Below are 22,392 nucleotides of genomic sequence, written 5' to 3' on the forward strand. Positions count from 1 at the left end.
TAAGACAAAGCACGGTATTGAAATCCGCTACTAAACACGATAGTGGGAACCGGAGCTTCTTACCACTACGGTCCCTCAGCCAATTTTAAATGTTAACTCACCTCATACACAGCAACAGAATGAGTAATGGAGTCCACGTTTAACAAATAAAACCCGTAATCCAACAACGCAGCCGCGTATCTAGGGTGCGCAGGACCGAACGCCGCGCGGGCGAGTGCCACGCCTTGCCGTACTAGCAGCCCTGCTTCCGAGAAACGGCGTTTAACTACGCAGGCCTTGCCGCACGCCCGCAGTACTTCTATTGTTATTCTGAAAATTGAAAAGGGATGATTATTTTTTTGTTTTTCTGATAAAATATTTCTCATGTAACTTTTTTTTATGAAACCAAATTTTGGTTTCATTCAGTATGTTGGGTTATGTAGAAGATCATGTCAGAAAGAGACAATAACATGACAAATTCTTAGAGCTTTATTGTACATGACAAAGTATAAAGGGCAGTCAGAGAAAGAGACAGATATACAATACGCACATGAGTCAGAAAGAGACAACACTCACTTGACGGGCGTGTGCGGGGTGAGCAGCGACAGCGCCCTCATGCTCCAGCGGTGCGCGGCGCTGTAGTCGCAGCGGACGAAGAACAAAGCGCTGAACTCCTTGCAGAGTCGGGCCAGGAGAGTGGAGACACCCCACGCCCCGCACCATTCTTCTGAACACGAAGATCTGTGAAACGAAAAAAATAAATTTAAACAGTTAACTTTAACCGAAAGGACTAGGTGGTTCCCACTCCCAGGCCGATGACGGGACGCAGTGGGTACTGCGCCCCGTCGTCCCCTCAGAACGTTTGTTTGTAAAAACTGCTGTCCCTGTCTTACAAAAGACGAAAAATGAGAATAATCAACCATTGCTTTAACAGTCATACGCCATTGTATCGCGTTTTGTTACGAAACAATAGCATAATACATATATGTACGTAATTTTGAAAAGTTGAAATATAATTACTTTTAATAATCACAACTTTGTTCTCTAAACAGTAAATTTGTTTTTGTTTTGTATATGTAATAAGTTGTGAAATATTTTACTATACCTCCGATTCTCAAAGTCCTTGCACTAATCAAAACAAAAAAAAAACACTAACTTTTTCATCTCCTCATCCTCCAAGGCATTTAGACAATATTTCTCTGAGAAAACATCGCCGGGTGACTTGCTAGTGCTCTCCTCTTCTATGCCTAGTAATTTCAGTGCTAGCGCGTAGGTCTCAGCTGCAGCTGGGAAACAGCAGTAGGCTGATTGTGTGTTGAGTAGTCTGAAATTTGAGAGATTTTTATCGTTATTTTATGCTTAAAACTAGGATTTACCTACAATAGTGAATAAACAGAAGAGATTTTATTGACGTTCAATGAAACTAATTCTTCAGCCTTATAATGTATCTTCTGTATTAACATTAAACATCATTGGAGGTAATTAAAGTAATACTCAACTCATTTTTATACGATTTATGCCTTTACTTAATAGATATTGTACTTTAATTGAATAACTTTCATCACATCTAAATTAAAATTAGAGTTCAAAATTTATTAATTATTTTATTTATATCATTGTACTTAATATCATTAGTATAGAAGTATGTATAAACAGGTACTAAAATGCCCACCTGTGACAACATTCCAAAGTTAGTCGTTTATAGTGCGTGGTCTGCGGCTGCGCTTGACAGAGGTCTCGGCATCTCAGTAAGACGCGCTGCGCGTCCGCGTACCACCCGGCCTCGTTAAGGAAACCACCTGGAAATAATTAATAAAATGTATTCATTTATTTACTTACATGATGATACAAAAAGAGGGCATTCCTCATGGTTGGTTTTTAGTGGCGGGGACACTCTCTTGAGTGTCCCAAAACTAGGTTCCCTCTGGCTACCATGCTATATGGGATACCGATGAAGATTTTTTAAGTTTTGTTTTTTTAGCTTCACGCTGTATACCGTAACACGATTGTGTTACCCCTGTGTCACGACTGGTCTCTTCTCTATATAATATTAGTAAAACTATTAAGCAACGTAAATATCAGTAACAATTTCATTTAAAGAAAACCGTAACTATTACCAAGTCTTAGTCCAAGCTGTATGAGTGAGTTTTGAGATTTTGTATTCGCGTCACACCTCGCCAAGTATCCGCTGGCCAACTCTGCTGATAGTTTGGAACCGTGTTCTATCACCGCCTGGAAATTATAGTACATTTTAATTAATAAATTTATATATAAAAATTAGTTACTTTTAATAATTAAAGAGTGAGCAGTCGCTTTTTTCTGTATTTTATAGTTAATATATAGAATAGTAATCTATCTTAACTATTGGTTTGGGTTGAAAAATTCTTTTTGGATTTAAGTCCACTTGACGAGCAAGGTTATAAGGTGCGATGTAACCTCAATCAATGTAACCCACTGTACTGTGTACCGGTCAGAAATACCTAGGCAATTCTCATCAAATATTTAATTGTAAATCTTATTCAAAATATTTAATTGTAAAATTTATCTTTATAAGACTAGTTCCCATTCCGTTCAAACATTGTATTTAGTCACATAACTCATTTTCGCACTTAATTAATATAATCATCATTTTATTACTTTGTAATAAGTAGCACTTATACAACTATGTAAGTTCCTTTAATATATTATTAACACTGTACAAGCGATAATTGACGAGTAATAAAAAAGAAATAAAAATAATCGATATTTAAATATCTTTTAATCCATTTTGTTTTTGACAATTAAATTTGCTAAGTTAATTACGTACTCGTTTCTCAACATTTGTCGTGGCGCAGCAATAGAGCTGTAAGTTCTCAATATGGAATACCTTGAATATTAGACGACGCGTGGGGGAGGGGGGGCAGTGTCCAACACCGGGTACTAATTCTTCACAACTAGATACTCAGTTAAAAATCAATGTTTATAAGTGACGAATCATCATCTTAGCAACAAGACCGACAGTAATGAAGCTTTACAACACTATAAAAGGTATCGTATTTCACATACTGCTATGGTCAGTAACTTAGTAACTACTTGTTACACTGCATTCTTACAATGTAAACATCGAGAAGCCTCATAATAATATATTAGTAATATACGACACGCCTGATATCGATAGTAGTCTATTAACAACATTGTTGCAATGTTTGATATGATAATAAATTATGTAAATAGAAATATATATAAATAGTAATATATAAATAGAATTATATAGAAACTAATTAAATTTGAATGGAAATAAGATTATGGGTCTTTGCATTATATGTAGAACAAGCGACCCGATCGCGGCGTCGCCCGCTTATACTATACATTTATTTATTTATACATTAAAGTTTCAACCAATTTTAAAAAAACAGTGAAAAATCACTGTAAAACATCAAGTCAGATAAGCAAAATGTTGTATATTAATATATTTTTTATTAATTAGCCCAGTGAAAATAAGTTTGCTAAAATATAAGTAAGGGGTATATTTAAATCAGTTAAACTGTTCCTGAGATCCTCAGACGCACAGACAAACAGAAAAAGGGACGAAATTTTTGTAAATCATTGTTTTGGATTCTATTACATCGACTCAATATCGCGGTCAAGCGGTCGTGGTGCATGTAAGGATGTGACTGTAATGCGACGATTGTGAATTCGATCCCCACTCAGGGGAATGAATTATAATTTATAAATATTTTCATTTCTTCGCTCTGGCACCAAAGCAAAAGTCTGGCGTTGAATTCCGCCACTCAATACTCAATGCCTCGAAAAAAATTGGTGTAAAGTGAGGAAGGGAGTGTCTTAACATTACATTCCCTCTGCCTACCCTGCTCTACATGCAGGATTCAGCGTTAAGCTGTTTTTAGTTCCTCCAATAAAGAAATAGCTTATATTGTTTTAAGTAATGAGTGTGTACGTGACGTCATTCGCAATAATTTGAACAGCTGTTGTTTATAAAATAAAACAATAACAAGCGTTTTCTCGCACACGCAATCCAAACACACATATTGGTTGCGTGTACTTTAGTATTTTTTACTAAGATTAAATAATGATGCTTATAATAATAATTAAACTAACAAATCAATGTGTTAAGACACTCCGTACCCACCTTCTGTCGAAGCATTGCGTGTGGACCCGAGCGAAGAAATGAAAATATTAATTCATTCCCACGAGTGGGGACCAAACCGCCAACCGTTGCGGTTACAGTCAGAATCTACGCTTATAAATTACCAAATTTTTTTTTTTTCAATTTATTTAAAACATGATAGCAACCATGTTGGCAGCCGATAATTGATGGGTTGCCATTTGATTGAGAACTAGATACAGTGTGATGTAACAACGGGCGCTATAATATAATTGGCTCTAGTGCAAGCGCGTGCGCAGCCACGTGGTCGGTCGTAGTCATATGATATTACATAAGCGTGAATAACCTACTAACACTTACATTAAACATATATATATTTATCTTTAACTGTTGCCTAAAAAGTATATTGAATTCAAAAATCCATATAAGTAAATCTCAAGTAGTTCCATTCATTTTAGGTAACCTAGGACCAAGATAAGTCAGGTTGAGGTTGAAATCAACACACAGGCTTTGATGTATGAACATTTTTTAAGTATAATTTTGATAAGATTGAATTTTGAATATTAATATTGGTTGATCCATAAAAAAGAATAAAAGTAAAAAGAAGTCGGTCACTTTGTCAGTCAAGAGAGTTCAGAGACCCGAGTTTACGGTGGACGGTGGACTGGCTGGTGATTTTTTTGTTTACTTTATTGTTTAGTTAATCGTCATACATATTCATAATCTAAATGGTATGAGTAATATATACTTACAATTTTATAACAGCATATTAAATTCTATTTTAATTTTTACATTTAATTAGTATCCTGACCGACGTCATGCTATGATTCATTTGAGGATGTTCCACTTTAAATATTATAAAACTAAACAGCTTGTTTAGTTGAACGCGTTTATCTCAGAAACTACTGGTATGAATTGTAAGAAAATATATTTTTGCATTGGAGTTATCAAACAATTTTGATGTTTTTTAGGGTTCCATATCTTTTAAGAAAAAAAGGAACGCTTATAAGATCACTTTGTTGTCCGTCTGTCAAGAGCTTTAACTCAAGAACGCTTGGAGATATCGAGTTGAATTTCTAACCATATACTCAGATCTACGGTCCCAAAATTTCCTGAAAAAAAAAACAGGACATTTACTTTAAAAAAAATTTGGCCATTTATATAGGAAAAAACGCATATTTTGACAATATAAAGGTAATCGAAATTAATAGGGTACTTCCGGTTGACCTGGAATTATCAAATTTGGCAACTAGTATCTATAGGTAGTACCTATGGGGTTTGGTGAAGTGAAATGGATAGTTAGGCTAGTCGCTATTTCAAGTGACATATCAAACGAAAGGGCTCTGGATAAGCTAAGCTTGAATTACAGAAAAAGCTCGAAATATCCAATTTTTGTACGAAGCCCTCGGTGGACGAGCTCGACTCGCTGTTGTCCAGTTTTTTTAGTATAAACATTAAAACGAAAAAATAGAACCGACAACCATTAGCGTATCTAGAGAGATTTTTTAGGGGGGGGGGCCTGGACTTTAGCTTTCAATAGATTCGTTTATCTAAATGTTTCATTCCATTTAGTTCCATGCCGACAACCATCGCATCAAACTAGTCCGAACTATTACTACGATAAATTGCGTACAATCATACTGAGGATAAATTACTTAATTAAATTCTGAACTCGAAAAAATCTCATTTATTAAAACTAATGGAATATATTATATTAATATAGTAATTATTATAGTACAAAGATTAAATCTTGTTAATTTTAGATGTGAACTCTAACGGTTACATTAACACAGAATATTATCATATGTTCAAACCGCAAGAAATTAATTCAAAGTTTTCTAGACTGTGAAAGGCAATTAAGAAATCGTTGGCGGTAGTTTGATATAATAATTTTGTCAACTGACAGAGGGACGCCAAACTGCTATAAAATGTACGTAGCGTGGAAAACTTACCTTTCGGAAGGAGTGCCCATGATCGGATTTTATTAATTTATTTTTTATTATCTTGATGTGGTTTAGCATCAATAATAGATAAATGTTATGTTATGGGAAGTTAAAACGACATTTAAATCGGTTAAGTTATTTTCAGCGTGTACAAACGTACAGACCGACAGATAAAATATTAAAAATAATAGTTTTAAGTTGTTTAACATTGATAAATAACCCCTAATTTTCTCAGAAAAATCTTAAGAAAGCGATCACATACATTTTTATTATATGTATAGATTTTGACATTTAACTAATAGACCGTATATTACATTCAAATGTACCAATTTAATGTCAGTTAAACTCTAATTGCCGTCTCTGGAATCCTTACAAGAACTGTCCAATTGACAGTTGCGTGCACGCATCATCAGGCCGCATTATTGACGTGTTGACTGTTTAATAGAAATGACATTGGTCGCTACAGCAGCCGCCTGGCGACTGGATTTATACTGTTTGTTAACTATACTCGTACATTACTCTGTATTTACAGTAATATATATTTAAAATATTCGTTTAAATTTCCTTGTAACAAGATAAAACACAGCGCTGATTTCCGCCATTTAACATACAGTATTTAGAAAATTGGGCGATACATGGAGAACAATAACCAACGCGCTCCACTACATCACGTACCATCACCTAACAGTTGAAATAAGATTTGAAGTAAGACTATCTCTGTGTGAGGTCATAGGCGGCTAAACAGTGCGAGGATGCTAATTTGTTGCTAATTGCATATATACAATATTATAACAATTTCATTAATAACAGTGCAATTGTTCTTAAACAAAACTTCCTATGTATAATTAATACATGTGAGAAATATAAGAGACACTTTATTTTTCCTTTTAAATATATTATTTATATAATACTACCAATTAAAGTGATAAAAGATTTATAGCTTCACACTTCGTACCGCATATAGTACCCTACACAGATAATACAGCGTAAAGACTCTCTTCTCTAGGAATTCTCCGCATTCCGTCCGAATTCGACACACCGTGAGATTAAATATATAGATTTAATAATATATATATAGATTTAGTAATTTTGATTCGAATAATCAAAATTATTAAATCAAATAAATACATAAATTTAAAGGAATCTTTATATAACACAATCTTCTATTGGAATAGATATAATAAAAATATATAAATTAGTTACGGTTTACGACACGAACGAGTGCGATAGGCAGCTTCTCAATGAATACAGTCCACGTCATTCTCAACGTGACTCGTTTCGTGTTGTTATAGAAAATTGTGAACATTACGTAATGTTTACCTTCGTAGTCGTGGTGGCCAGAGACACAAGCATTCGACTGTAAACGCGTCAGATTATGATTTAGATTCCTATTCCTCTGGCGTAACGAGGCAACGTTTGGCGTTGAGTTGTGCCAGTCAACACGCAATGCCTACAGAATTCGGCGGAAAGTGAGTAACGCCAGAGTTTTAATAGGGACGGAGTGTCTTAACATTAAGTTCCCAGATTCTCTATGGCTACTCAGTGACGTGCTGGACACAGCTTGAAACTAAAAAAACTAACATATCCTTACAAAATTCCGGTACAACGCAAAATCAAGTAGTAAACCTTTTCTAAAATATAATAAATAATATAGATACCTGAAAACACTGTAAAAGTCGTAACTGAGCACCGGAGAACCGCAGCAAGCGTTCGAAGATGTCCAATTCTGATAGCTCCGCACCCAGGATGCATAAACGCTTCTCCTGGAGCATCTGAAACAATTATTTAATATTTTTTTATTAAATATATGTTTAATATTATTACATAAAGAGGAAATGTCTCAGAATTCCATGGATTTACAGTGCGTTTGGAGCTCCAAGCAGTACCTGGATCACGTGTTAGTTTAAGGAGCCTTCAACAGACGTTCATATATATAATTAAGAGATGTCATCTTGCATATTAAAGCTACAGTTATACATGATCATTACTAGCACCAAAGCATGCTATTATTAAGCAATTACTCAAGCTACACATGCTCAATAAGTTCTCTGCCAGTGTTGCAGTGTAGGTGGTGAAACATGGAAAGCCACTTCTTCTGTAGCCCTCCTACAGGTTCAGACGCGCTCAAAGCGGCTGTCGATTCTCTAGGATGCTCGAAATTAGCATGCTCAATATTAGCAATGGCTTGACAAACATGCTGCTATAAGTAATTACTTAATAACAACACGCTTTCGTGGTAGTAATGAGCATGTGCAGCTGTTAGCTTATGTCTAAAATAAGTAACCATTCATTACTAAATAACAAATAAATGCTAAATGTACTATCTGCGTATATACTGTGAATTAACAAATTCGTGGTATCGAATTTCGCTAACAAACATTGTTTGCTTACAAACGAGTATAATGATCAATAATACGGTATCAGCTACCTACATTTCCAATACTTTATGATTAGTAGACAGGAAAAAAGCGTTTGATCAAGGAATATAAGCTGTAAACAGTTAATATGCTAATTATTATAAGACTAAGAAGAAACTTAGTGCATTGTAAAGGGGCCCATGACCTACGCCTGTGGTCGAAAGTCCCACGCTCAGACCTACTGCTCAGAGCTCAACAATAGAATTATTATAAGTTAATTCAATAAAACACATTATATAAACTGCAGTTTTCTTCACATAATCAATTACAAATCATAACATACCTATATAAGCCTCATTATAAACTTTAAGCATCATAAAACATCTGCTCCTCACATTGAGCATTAACGACATTCAAGAACGACGTTCAATTAGACACACTGTAACGAATATCCATGATCCACCCTATCCAATTTAGTCGTTAGAAAACACTAAAGTACTTAGCACAGCTAATTAGTTAGTAAGTAGGATTAGCGCAAATTTAATTAACGGAGCGGACGTGAATGAACGGTACTAATGCTAACAACCTAGACCTAGGTGTGTACACACCTTGTATATGTAAATACCTACTTACATGAGTTTAAGCTCTAAATTCATGCTTTTACATTGTGTCGTTTTTTATATCTTCACGCATCCCTCAACGAGAACTAGGAACATAGAGTTAAGACAATTCGTTCCCATTAAGACACTTCCATTTTCTACTTTCCGCCGAATTCTTGACACTCAATGCGGCACTTTGCTTCGTTCCTAAAGCGAGGAAAAAAATATTCAATATTTTATACCCCGAGTGGAATAGAACCCACCAATGTCGCGACTGTGTCACGACAGCGTAAAAAATTGTTATTTACCATTTATTTCAAAATTCTTGGTATTTCTTCTCACCTAACAACACAACAAGGAAGGTGTGTAAATAATAGAAATGAATCATTTGACCAATAACCGTTACTGTGGTTGAACTGTAATGGTTGCACACACATAACATGTGAGCTTGTGGACTTTTTCATAGCTAATGATGAGCAATACAAACGCGCAGTTCGTTATTTTATGTGTTTTAGTTTCACTATTTTTAGCGTTCTATATTATTTACATTATATTTTAAGACAGCAACGAATGCCTTCCGAGCCGGTGACTGACACTACTGACATTTTTATGTAACAATGGTCTTTAAATAAAATTTTATAATTGGACACTAAAAATCTTTTGTCAATCTTGTGAGGTGACATTGCAATTTTAGACAGTTTTAACTTAAATAAAAATAGGTTTAAAAAACTTTACAGAAAACTTTATATCGCAAGCAAAAAGTAAATAAATAAATTTTCGTCGAGAGGGAATTGAGATTCAATTTTAATTCTAGAAAAAGATATAAAATAAATATAATATAAACTTCAAATAATCAATAAAATAATAACTAAATAACATATATATATATTACTAACATAAAACATTTAAAAAACACGTTTCAAACATTGATGCGAATAAAATCAATGTCGATCACGTCGCCGATCGGCCATAATGAAAACTCGATTGAATAAACAATGGCGTGTTTATAATATTGTATTGAAAATATTGCCCATAGAATGTTCGAGATATTCATAAAAACTGTAATATATAGGTATTTTGTAAATATATATTTATGTAAATATAAATGTTAATATTAAGTTAATAATACTATTAATAACACTAACAGTGCGTCAAGTAAAACAACACCTCTCTTATTTATTATCTAGTATAGTATCTTTTTTTACGTTTTCCATATAGGTATATTGCACATGTTATTTACGGAAAAGTAACGAAGAATTAATTAAATATAACTTTTTTTATGGATTCAATATAATTTTGTCCATAGGTATTTTAATGATATATCAACAGTCGGTCAATCAACAGAATTTGATCGAACTTTTTTTATATAAGCTTACCTATTAAAATTAATTATACAGTTATACGACTAGAATTGTATGAATTGGAGAATTATAAGGACTTGTAATATATAAAAAAGAAAAATATATATATAAAAAAAATTAAGAATTTAATAATACAAGATATACATTTAAATAACACAATTACTGTAGCTGAGCTCCTATACCTTACACTTAATTAAATATAATAAATTTATACATATTAAACACTGGCAACATTACAAACACATTAGTGTTGTACATGGGTGGGTATGACAGTTGAGCACTAAGTTTTTAGATGGCATAGATCGATTGCGTCGGCATTGAACGCGATGACACCAATACGGTACTTACCCGTGTCCCACACAATTACACTTGGATACATTTGTACAGTTACTTACTATACTTTGTATAAACAAAGTATTAAAGTTAAGAGTAAATTTTTTTAATAATAGATAATTAATATTAATTTTGGTAAAATTATATTATCACTCTAGATCAGGGTTTCTTAAACTATGGGTCGCGACCCCAAAAGGGGTCGCGTAGCAAAATTCTGGGGTCGCGAGAGATTTTAATGTCAAATATTTATATATAATAAATCAAATTTTATAATTTTTTGTGCAATTTTAGATTTTAGATTTTTGTATATTTCAAAACGAATTCTAAAATTATATATTTTCATATGTATCTGTATATTGTTAGCTAATAAATAAATCATCAAAAAATATTAATTTATTTTTCTTTTATATTTGTATGGGGGGTCGTTAAGAAACTCGCAATCATAAATGGGGTCGTGAATGACAAAAGTTTAAGAAGTCCTGCTCTCGATTATTGCATGATTTTCAATCTTGGAAGTTGAAAATACAAGACGTTATGTTTGTAAAAAAAAGAAAAATATTAAGTTTATATAAATAGACAAGTAAACATTATTATATAGCCTCGCGTCGTGTCAAATTAAATTCTTCGAGCCGGATTTTATAAACAAATATAGCAACAGCAATAAAGAAATAAAAAAATATAAAAAGGTAAAAAGTATAATATCGATTCTCTCGACAAACAATAAATCAACATTTTAATAAATCTAGGACATTTTTATATCTTAGTGTAATATCATAATATAATTATGTATGCCGGCCGTCAAGTTTCAGCGACACAGTGTGCGACTGTAAGGGTAGCGGTTGTGAGTTCGATTCTCAATTAGGGGAATGAAATACGTAGGTAAAAAGATATCTTCGAGATCGAAAAGTCTTTATTGCACACACAAGCTCAGTATAACAAAATACAATAAAATATTCTTACAGGCAACCCTCGTAGGGAGGAATTTCATCTTAGCCGGTTCGGGTTAGGGCAAGGAATATTTAAAATATTAAAAAAAGCTCTGGTTATAAGACAAAGCGCGTTGACAGAAGTGCGTTGTTTCAGCTCAAGGTCGCGGCGCGGCGGTGATCGCCAAGTTTCTCTACTAGCCCTATCTATCTCAATTTATTTCTGTCCGCATAAATGGCAATAGTGCATTCAGTTTGTTAAATTGCACGTGTACAAACAATTGTAAAAACCTTGACCGGTCAGCTCGCTCAATGCTCAATGCTCAGTATTGGCTGGCGGGTCATCGACCCCCGCCACACAGTTTCCGATGATTCGCTACATCAGTTCGCCTCGAGACTCGCATTTAATGATCTACTTACAGAGATAAGATTGACGTGAGCTAATTATCTTAATCGCAAAGGTGTATCAAGAGTTATACGACACTTTTTTCGTTAACAGTTATTGATAGTTACAATTAAGATTAAAATGCGGCGTTGTTCTCCGCCATTTAACACCCAGACCATCTAATTTAGGATGTAAGCGGGGAATGCTGCCTTATCATTAAGTATCTATATGGCAGGGTGTTATTTGCAAATAGAGCGTGAAGTTAAAATAGCGTAAACTATATGTCAATACTATAATCGAGAGGCAAAATAGATTATCTGATAAAACGGCGCATTAGCACAAGTTGGTTACAACTTACAAGTTTAATCCCAGATAAGCTTGTTATATTGGCCGTGCATAATACTTTTTACACGATTAATAACATATTCGTCGTATAATTTAACTGCATCATACATACCGCTATCGTTTCATGTTTAAAAAAAACTATATAAATTCAATGCAATGCAGAGGAAATAATAGATAAATAAAATAAAAAAAATTATATTAGTGTTGTTCTCGATATCAGACACAATATGTTGAACATCATCTTATTCGATAGTTCGAGTTTCGATTCCTGCAATTTTTATACGTTTCCAAATATACTTATTATCTTCAATCAAAGCTAAATAACATCAATGTTTATAAAAGATTTAGTAGTCCAATCAGAACAGGGGGACGGCCAGTTAATTATTACGTAAACTAAAACAATAGAATATCCTCATCAAACGTCCACACCGACGGGCGACAGTACGTGGACGTCGATTGTGGAATAACACCGGCCACCGCGTAAACACATGCAGCGGACGCATCGATCTTGATACGGCGGACGACTACCTACGTCTAACGTAACAAATATCTGGACTAGCTTTCACCTGCGGCTCCGCTCTTGTGATCAAATAGTTTCTGTATAAGATCGCCATTTCATTGGATTAAAACTTGTATATGACACATGTGACATGACCCATTCTAAGAGGTCGAGGTTACGTTTAACGTTGCTCTATATTCCTCGATAAATCGACTATGCGACGTTCCCGAGATTACTGCGTTCAAACAACAAACCCTTCAGTTTTTTTAAATATGGAACAATCATATTATCAAATATGAGATAAAAATTACTTATTCTATATATAATAAACTAGTGGACCCGGACGCGGCTACGCCTGCTTGAACTATAAGAATATTTATTAAATATTATATAATATATTTATTTTTATAAGGATGAATATCAAAATATAAGTTCATTTTGGGTGACGTTTTCTTAAAACAGCAAAGAAACTTTGCAAACCGGTGCTTAGCAACGACGATTGTTATTAACATGTTATTGCATGTCAAATTAGAAAGTATTTTAATTTATTAGTACATATTTGTAATGTAATGTTATATAGCCTATAGCACTTCTGAAGAATGCAGCTTTCATACAAAACAAAAACATAGTAAATCAGACCAGTAGATCCAGAGATCTTAGCGTTCAAACAAACAAACAAACAAACTCTTCCGCTTTATTATATTAGTATAGATATATAAAATCGAAAGGTCACTCACTCATCACGATATCTCAGAAACTACATGTGCTAGGAATCTCAAATTTTGCATAGGAGTTATTTATAGGACGTAGGTGCTCGCTAAGACGGGAATTTGTAATATTCGACTTCTAAGGGGTTGTTTTTGGGGTTGAAAGTTTGTATGAAACTTCGTTACTACAAATGCTAGGAGTGTCAAATTTTACATGGACGTCACGTAGGTAGGTATTCATGGAGACAGAAATTAATAATAGCGTAGTTTACGCAGGCGAAGCCGCGAGCGGGCAGCTAGTTTATTATAAATTATTAATTAAAGTAAATAACAAAAACGACTTAAATAAAAATACTACTTTAAATTTTTTTTAAATTTTTATTACCTAACGTTTTTTCTAATGAAACCAAGGACACAAAGATGTATGAACTTAGCTAAGTGCGAATGGAGTCTCTTATCTTAATATGATACACTTTTATAGATAATGCTGTAATTGACTCAATAGTGACGTAAACAGCGGGAAGTAAATAGAATTCGAGCGCAGTCACGCGACAAGGCTATGTGCTAATTTGATTATCGTGTTAATACTATATTTTGGTGAACATGTGCATGTATGTATTAATATAAAGAATGATATTTTTAACTTCATAATATATCCTGCATATAGCAGGGTAAGCCCTGTGAAAATCCGCGTGTTGAGTGGTTGAACACATCGCCGCGTACGCTTGTCTTGTTACCAGAGCGACAGAGAGAAAATAATTTATTCCTCCGAATGGGATTCGAACCCACGACAGTCGCGTTGGAGGGCAGGCAGAAGGAACCTAGTATTAAGACACTGCGCTCCCCACTCTCCAGCTGATTTTCGAGACATTTGCACGTTGATTTCTAGCACAATGCAGCGGTTTATATTGTTGAATATTGGTATTTTTATACATGACGTACCTACTCAATTATGACAACAACGAATCCTCATCGTATCCTAATAAATTATTTTGCAATAATGTTTTTTTTTTCACATCATTTGAATATAGAAGATAACAATATAAATAAGAGTGGACTAAAATATAAATACACAATTAATATCTAGGTACTATAGGTTTACATTTCTAAGACTACAATTACGTACAAAATATAAAACAAGACAAAGTAGCAAATTCAAACAATTAATCGTCCAATCATACTTCTGTACACAATATTTCTATTATATTACATCATCCAGATCTGCGTGAGGCAGGTTTTCGTGACTGTGGTAGGTTCGATTCCCATGCAGGGGAATAAAATATTTAATATTTCCATTTTCCCGTTCTGGTAACAAGGCAAAGACATCACCTAACACGCAATGCCTCCAGGACTCGGCGTAAAGTAGCCAACAACAGAAGTGTCTCAACACTAGGTTCCCAGGGTCCCTCTGCATACCCTGCTATACGCGAGATACACTGTGAAACTTAAATAAATCAAAATTACATCATGTAAGACAACAAAGTGAGCGTTAATTTTAATAATTAATTATGCGTATGAATCACCCGTAGACCGTAGACAATAACCTATCGTTTCGTCTGCTGGTTCTAATTCACTTCCTACTTTATCTATTTGGATGTGTCAATGACCATTACATTCATATATAACATAATTATATATGTATATTGTATATTTAATGTAAATTACATCCGCGTGCGTTGATAAGAAAGCTTTGTTTTATTATTGTTACGGATGCATTTATTATCATATTATTTAAATATATAATGTTGTTAGTTCTCTTGAAAACATTACAAACACCACAAACGCGATGGTTGTATGTTCGATTCTGACCTGTTTTTTTTTTTTATATTTAAATTATTCCCGTTGAATTCCGCCACTCCGGAAACAGATTGTCATGTAATAGTTATAAGGAAAAATATTATTTAAATATTAATGTTTATTTATTAATCAATTGTAAAACTTTTTTAACGTTACTAATAATTTTACAGTAAAATCTAAGAAAAAACAACACACTTGACTTGGCCTCGATTTAAGCACACTTTCCCCAACGGTAGTGCTATAAAATATAGTTTAAAATTAATGATAATTAAGGATACAAAAAACCAAAACGGAGCCAGTATCAAGCACTAGTGAACACAATTCAGATGAATATGATAACAGAATGATACGTTAAAATACCGTTAACACCAAAAAAACTGAAATATGTCATTGAAAAAAATAAAAAAATCCGTAATTTACTTATCTTTATTAATACATATTAATGAGTGATTCACACAATTACACCGCTTTAATTTTATTTTCATTGCATATTTGTCATAAAATTGAAATAATTTTACATTATATTAATGGCATAGCTTATTTAAATATTTAATAATCTCATTTAAGGGGTACAGGCCGTCGCGTCGTGGTGCAGCGGCACAGTGTTTGACTGTAAATGCTACGGTTGCAGATTCAAGTTCCACTTTGGGAAATTAATAATTTTCATTTCCTCGCACTGTTAGCAAGACAAGCACGCGGCTTTAAGATCAGTCACTCAACACGCAACGGAGTATCTTAACACTGGGTTCCATCTATTTTACCTGCTACATATATGATAAAAAAAGTCTACATATACAAGTAGCTTCTCAAATAAAAAGCAGACAGTGCTACATCGATTCCGCCCACTCGGAGGCATTGCACTTAAATGGCAGAATCATCCTTTCGTAATTAACCCAAATTTACATATATTTTAAAAATAAATTGAGGCCGTCGTGGCTCAGGGGCACAAGGGTGTGACTGTAACGCGACACTTGTGGGTTCGAACGATAATACGAGTGGGTAGAAATGATAATATTAATTAATATCTATTATCATTTCTCGCTCGCTCTGGCACGAAGGCAAAAGCTCAGCGTTGAGTTGCGCCACTAAACACGCAATGCCTCAAAAGTTTGGCGGAAAGGGGAGAACGGATTATCTTAGCACTAGGTTCTCTCTGCTTGCTGTGTGAGGGTATCCCGCACGAAGCTAAAAAAAACCATAACCAAAAAACAAAATTTTACAACTACTGTTAAAGAAAAGAAAAGAAAAAAACACTACCTAACCACCTAATAAAACCTCTAACCACTCTATTAAATAACATTCACATCTTGACATTACATACATAGGCACACCCGGCAAGTGGGCAAGCGGGCCACCAGGTTACCGGGTGCCTAGAATGCCTAGAGGCCTAGACGGTCTGAGACTAGAAACGTGGCACACATACTCGACCAAATAGATACTATTACAAATCAACAAGTTGGTATTTAGTGACCAAATATGTTTTTTATTGAACACTCAATTAAGTTACATCTAAAGAAAAAGGAAATATTTACTTTAATGTTTAAAATTGAGGCAGTCGTGGTGCAATTCCTGATTGTAAAAGCTTAGGTTGAGGGTTCGGTCCTTACTCTGCGGCGGCGCGGCGCTGTGTTCCGCAACTCAACATAGTGTTACGATAAATAGGGCAACGAAGTGTCTTAATACTATGCTCCTTATGCTTGCTTTGCGGAAATAAGCAGTTGAAAATTTCCAGAATAATAAAATTTGTAATATTCATAAAAAAATAATCTGTCATAATAAATTAAAAACTATTTCTATATACATAATTATATAATGTATATTATAGGACAATTAGATATAAATAAAACGAGATATAAATATGTATATTATATATAAAATTAAGTAAAATTATAATAAAAACTACAATAATATCTACAAGAACTCGTAATTACAGTGATAAAAAAACCAGAATTACATACCTACCTTATCATTTAAATAAAAAAATATATAACATATTAAATTAAAAAAATGAAATTAAATTTTAATATAAATTTTAAGCCAAACGACGATAACATAGAGAACCTCGTGTTAAAACTATGTTCCCCACATTCCACTCAATTACGGGGAGCGTTTGACTGCAAACGCGACAGTTGTGGTTTCAATTCCCACTCGAGGGAATGAATTGTCATTTCTACGCACTAGTAGCAATACAAAGCACGGCGTTGAGTTCCGCCACTCATCGCGTAATATCTAGGTAACGATGTTATATAAAAAAAACAGTAAATTTCGTATCTATCTAAACGGCTCATTAGGCTGCCCTAGCGCCCTACATAGCGATTGCAGTGCAACGGAACTCTCTCGTAACCTTATGTAACCGACAACAAACGTATAAGGCGGCCATTAGCACAGTTCTCAAATAAAATACTACGTTACAGTATGCACAAGAAATGCAGTCGAAGATTTCTATTTAATTACATATATATGTACTTTAATTGTAGACTATTACTTCCGTAATATAGAACGAGAAGTAAGCGACAGGTTATGGGCTCCATTCCCACTCGAGGAATTTAAATATATCATATATCTTCGCTCTTATAATAACGCAAAGCGCGGCATTGAGTCCCGCCGATCAACACACACTGTCTTCAAAACTCGATGGAAGGCTTGTCTTACAAATAGGTTTCCTCTGTCTACCCTTGCTATGTGCGGGAAGAGAAATATCTAGTAGGCAAAGAAACCTCTGTCACATTCTAGTTGTTTCTACGTATTTTCTATTGGAATCCATGTCAAAGTGCTGTATACGTCTCGCGGGACTGGAAACCTAGATTCCCTGTATGCAAAGAGAATATTGTATCTATTGTTTAAAGAAGAGTTGCTCTATTGACTTGAATTGGAGTAGTGCCTTAAGAAAGTGCAAATAACCTTATTTAGACAATATAAAAGTAGTCATGGTAGTCGAAGTCGTTATGGCACAGTGGCACAACGTGTTAATAATCAACGCGACGGTTGTAGCACCGATTGTCAGTCAGAGGTATGAATTATTTAATAATTTTATTTCCTAGCTCTAATAACAAAACAAAGCTCGACGCTGAGTTCCACAACTCAACACGCCATCGGCATAAAAAGAAGTGTATTAACAAATATTACTAAGTTCTCTCCGTGTACCCTGCTATATTCGGGATATAGCGTGAAGAAAAAAAATGTTAGCACTACAAGTTACCCCAAAAAGCGTGAAGTAGTCATACACTGCAAAATATTAACACCTCGAATTGCAAATGAAATGCAAGTAGCATGCAATGCCTTTTTACATAAACAAAATAATATAAAAAAATAGCTTTAACTATATTTAAAAACACAATTAAAATAAATGATTAATAATTTATACAGTATATCACCTTGACCAAGCCACTGCATTACTGTATTGATAAAAATGATAAATGTCACGTGCGCGGTGCTCAATACAAAAACCCAAGACAGTGTGGCGCAGTAGTCAGTGTCTACGGTTGGTAATTAACATTACCGAGATTACTTGCAACGCTACTATCCAATATGGAATGACGCAAGTTGCAGAAAAATTAATAATACATTTGTCGGAATAATGTCCAATAGTTTGTAGGTTGAAAAGAATAAAACGTCAATTTCAGAATATCTAGTCTGTAATGATGTAAATTTGTTCCACTTTCACGCAAAAACTACTGAACAGACGAGCTCTACAATAAGCAGAATAACATGTAGGCTTCAGTTTATGAAAAAGATGGATAATTTGTCTATAATATAACAACAAGTTTAAGCGGGCAAAGCCACGTGTGGGCTGCTAGTGTCACATCGTCATCAATTTCGTTTGGTAGGTAACAAACGTTTATAGTTTCTCAACTTATATAAACAAATATGTATTGCAAGGATAACTTAAAAGAACTATTTTAACCTTGAGAGTGTAAAATAAATATATTAAATCTAATACACTTAGTACAATCTACTTTAAACTATAAACACGGAAATTTTTGTACGCAAAATCTTAGCTGCTGAATGTTTGACGATGCGGATTGCGGAAGCAATAAACCAAATGTACAAACCTAAAACGACTACTTGTAGATGAGCAAGTGAAGTCTAGATTTCAATCCACATCGATAAACAAGACTACATGATTAACAGTAATTTCTTAGGCCTAAAGGTGTTTTATGTCTTTAAATAAATACATAGATCATTCACAATTGGCAAGACTATTTTCATCATCAAGGTTTGCTAACAGGTCTATAACCAACGCATTCTGTAGTACCTCGACTTCTGTAATGTAGACTAATAATTTTGCTATAATTTGACTGGCCAAAGGCAAAAGACTAAAAATAATAATTATAATTTATAGTACGATTAATCCTAGTTTCGCACAAAAATAGATTTTTTAAAATACCTTCTACTATTTTTCCGCTATTAAACAAACAAGTTAAAAAAGCAGCTTCATTCTCAACATAGCGGGTAAAACTAGTACCACGCCGTTCCCCACTAATTTTTTTCCGATATTATCGAGTAAAAGAGGCAAAGTCAAAATATTAGCTATATAGATCTATTCTCCTTTAACCAACCCACAAAAGAGTATAAGTTTAGTCATATAATAAGTAAATATTGCGCAAATAGAATTCAGATCGTCGTCTATTTCGCAATCGGCCGGAATGTACTCGTATTCGCAACCTATTTAACTGGTGCATATTGATAAGCGTGGACACCGTCGCTCTGATTGACTTTTGTTTTCAACCTACATACATTCGAGAGAGTGTTGGCATATTGTCAAATAGTAATAGCCACTGATAAGGTCATTGATAAAAATATATCTATATTGATTATTTATAAAATAAAACGTCTCTAAAATTTTGTTTGTTTTTATTTCGCTAAGAATCAATAATAATACATTAAGACGACAAATCAAAATTGACTTAGAAAAGACCCTGTTTATACAATTTAATAAATTGTGAAGACGCCATAGAAAAATAAGTTTAGGCAATAATCACATTCAATTGTTGTACTTTGAATTCAACTTATTTTTAGGGTTGTTTACGAGTAGCTTCACGCTTTATCCCTAGCGGGGATATTCGGGGAGAATTGAGCGCCAACGGAATGTCTCAAGATTAGGTTATCAGATCCCTGTTTCCGGTTCCCTCTGGCTAGCCAGCCATATGCGGGATACAGCGGGAAGATAAAAACTATATAATATATATAATGTACACACACATTTATTTTGGTTGTATTAGTTCGACCGGAGGTGTCTACCTATCGAACCAAACGAGTCATACACCGCATTTGCAATTCACATGAATGCACATTGTGAGCTATTCCTGGAAGCCCAATGTACCTACCTACTTAAAAATACTTCAAATAATTTATAAATGAATACTTTAACATGTCTTATTTTGACGGCTGGATAGCGATTTAATTCTGAGAAAATTGTTACATTAAAAATATATTCGTTTATGGCTGGATATTTTTTTCTTTTTTTTTTTCTTTTATAAAGTAGCAAGTAATTTATGTCCATAATTTTGAATATGCTACCAACATACAAGTAATTAAATAGATAACAGTCGTGTTCGCGTTGGTTGGTAATATAATCCTGGGGGTTGAGTTTCGATACTTAACAATTAACATGCAATGTCACCAATTTAGGCGGGAAACGAATTGTCTTGTCACCAGGTCCTCTTTGTGGCATGTCTCCCAGAATGGAGACAGAACCTGAATAGTGGAACTCGTCAGTAGTTACTAGAAAACCGCTTGAGTTTAGGCATACCATTTATAACTCAGAGCACAGTGGAAAAGTGTTTTAATTAATTTAATTGATTTGTTTGGTTTTTATACCATATATTATTTATTTTGACTTAAGCGTGAACTTCACTTATCAATTCAAATTGACTTACACAATGAGTCATAAAATTAGAGCAACGGCTCTACACCATGCATAGTTTAACTGCATTACCTGAAAACAGAAATATCATATAAATTACATTAGTTATTTAAAATTACATATATTATGCACTACAAATATAAATTCATCATAAAACATATATTTCGTAAGGAAAATAATTATTTGTTACAGAATAATTACAAGAAAACAATTATATTGAGACTGCTGTGACTACAACAGCGTCTGACTGTAACGTGACAATTAAAACGTAATAGATCATTTTAACCTTTTTGTTCTATTGTTAATAGTCAAAGCTCGGCGTTGAGTTCCGCCTCCACTCAACACGCAATGTCTCGAAAGTTGAGTTTATCTAAGTTTTAAAGCTAATAATATTTTAATATCTAGATGGCGTATAAAGGTCTTATTTACGTAACTGTGCGAAAGTGAAATCTCGTCTCTACCACGCGTGCCTTAAGGGAGAGTAGAGCTTTCTTTCATACTATATATTTTTTAACATAATATATTTTTTTATTTGGTAGCCAGAGAGAATGAAGTGAAAGATTTCTCCGATTTTCACTTTCCATTTAAGTAAAGGTTATTTCAATGGAAAGTGAACTTGATTGGACTGAGGAAAATCATGTTTTCGAAAATTTTACCGAATTCCACAATATAACAAATTATGCACGTATGTGTCAGTTTTCATGTGTAATTTAAATTATATTATCTTTGCATATTTATGTATTTTATTTTAAAAATAAAACATATATTTTAAAATAAAGAACATAACTTAGTTCTTGTTAACAATACAAAAACACAAGTTCATTAAATCTAATTGCTTCAACATTATGTAGGTACCTATATTTATTTATATCTTAATTTTTTAATTAAAATATATGTTAACAACATCGCAATGACGCCATTGATATTTGTCTGGAAGCGGTGGTGGTGGTAGAAGCGGTAGGTGGGTGGTATGGTGATTGTCGTGGTAGCGGTGATATTTGTTTATTAAATATAATATAGCTCCTGCGTGGACATAGCGTGACGCTAAAAAACAAACTAGGTACTAAGTAAAAGCTATAGGTATACAAGTATATATATTTAAGTTTTAAAGTTGCAAACTTTCACCAATATCAAGTATGTAACTATGACATTTTTATTTATTTAATATTCTAATAGATTTACCTCTTCGC

The 22,392-nt window shown here is 33.8% G+C and overlaps 1 protein-coding gene across 1 annotated transcript in view; it reads right to left on the reverse strand.

The window, feature by feature from the left end:
• The window catches only part of Pat1 (Protein interacting with APP tail-1), a 43,964-nt gene that overhangs the window by 3,936 nt on the left and 17,636 nt on the right, over window positions 1-22,392 (reverse strand). The window contains exons 2-7 of the mRNA XM_085194789.1: window positions 7,686-7,799; window positions 2,097-2,211; window positions 1,652-1,778; window positions 1,136-1,303; window positions 556-720; window positions 102-309 (exon numbers count right to left, since the gene is read on the reverse strand). Coding sequence (XP_085050915.1) covers window positions 102-309; window positions 556-720; window positions 1,136-1,303; window positions 1,652-1,778; window positions 2,097-2,211; window positions 7,686-7,799 — 897 coding nt within the window. The remainder of the gene's footprint in view (window positions 1-101; window positions 310-555; window positions 721-1,135; window positions 1,304-1,651; window positions 1,779-2,096; window positions 2,212-7,685; window positions 7,800-22,392) is intronic.

The sequence above is a fragment of the Heliconius melpomene genome, chromosome 12 (genome assembly GCF_056956725.1).
Source record: "Heliconius melpomene rosina isolate 202511_hmr_F chromosome 12, ASM5695672v1, whole genome shotgun sequence".
In the NCBI taxonomy this organism is placed as follows: domain Eukaryota; kingdom Metazoa; phylum Arthropoda; class Insecta; order Lepidoptera; family Nymphalidae; genus Heliconius; species Heliconius melpomene.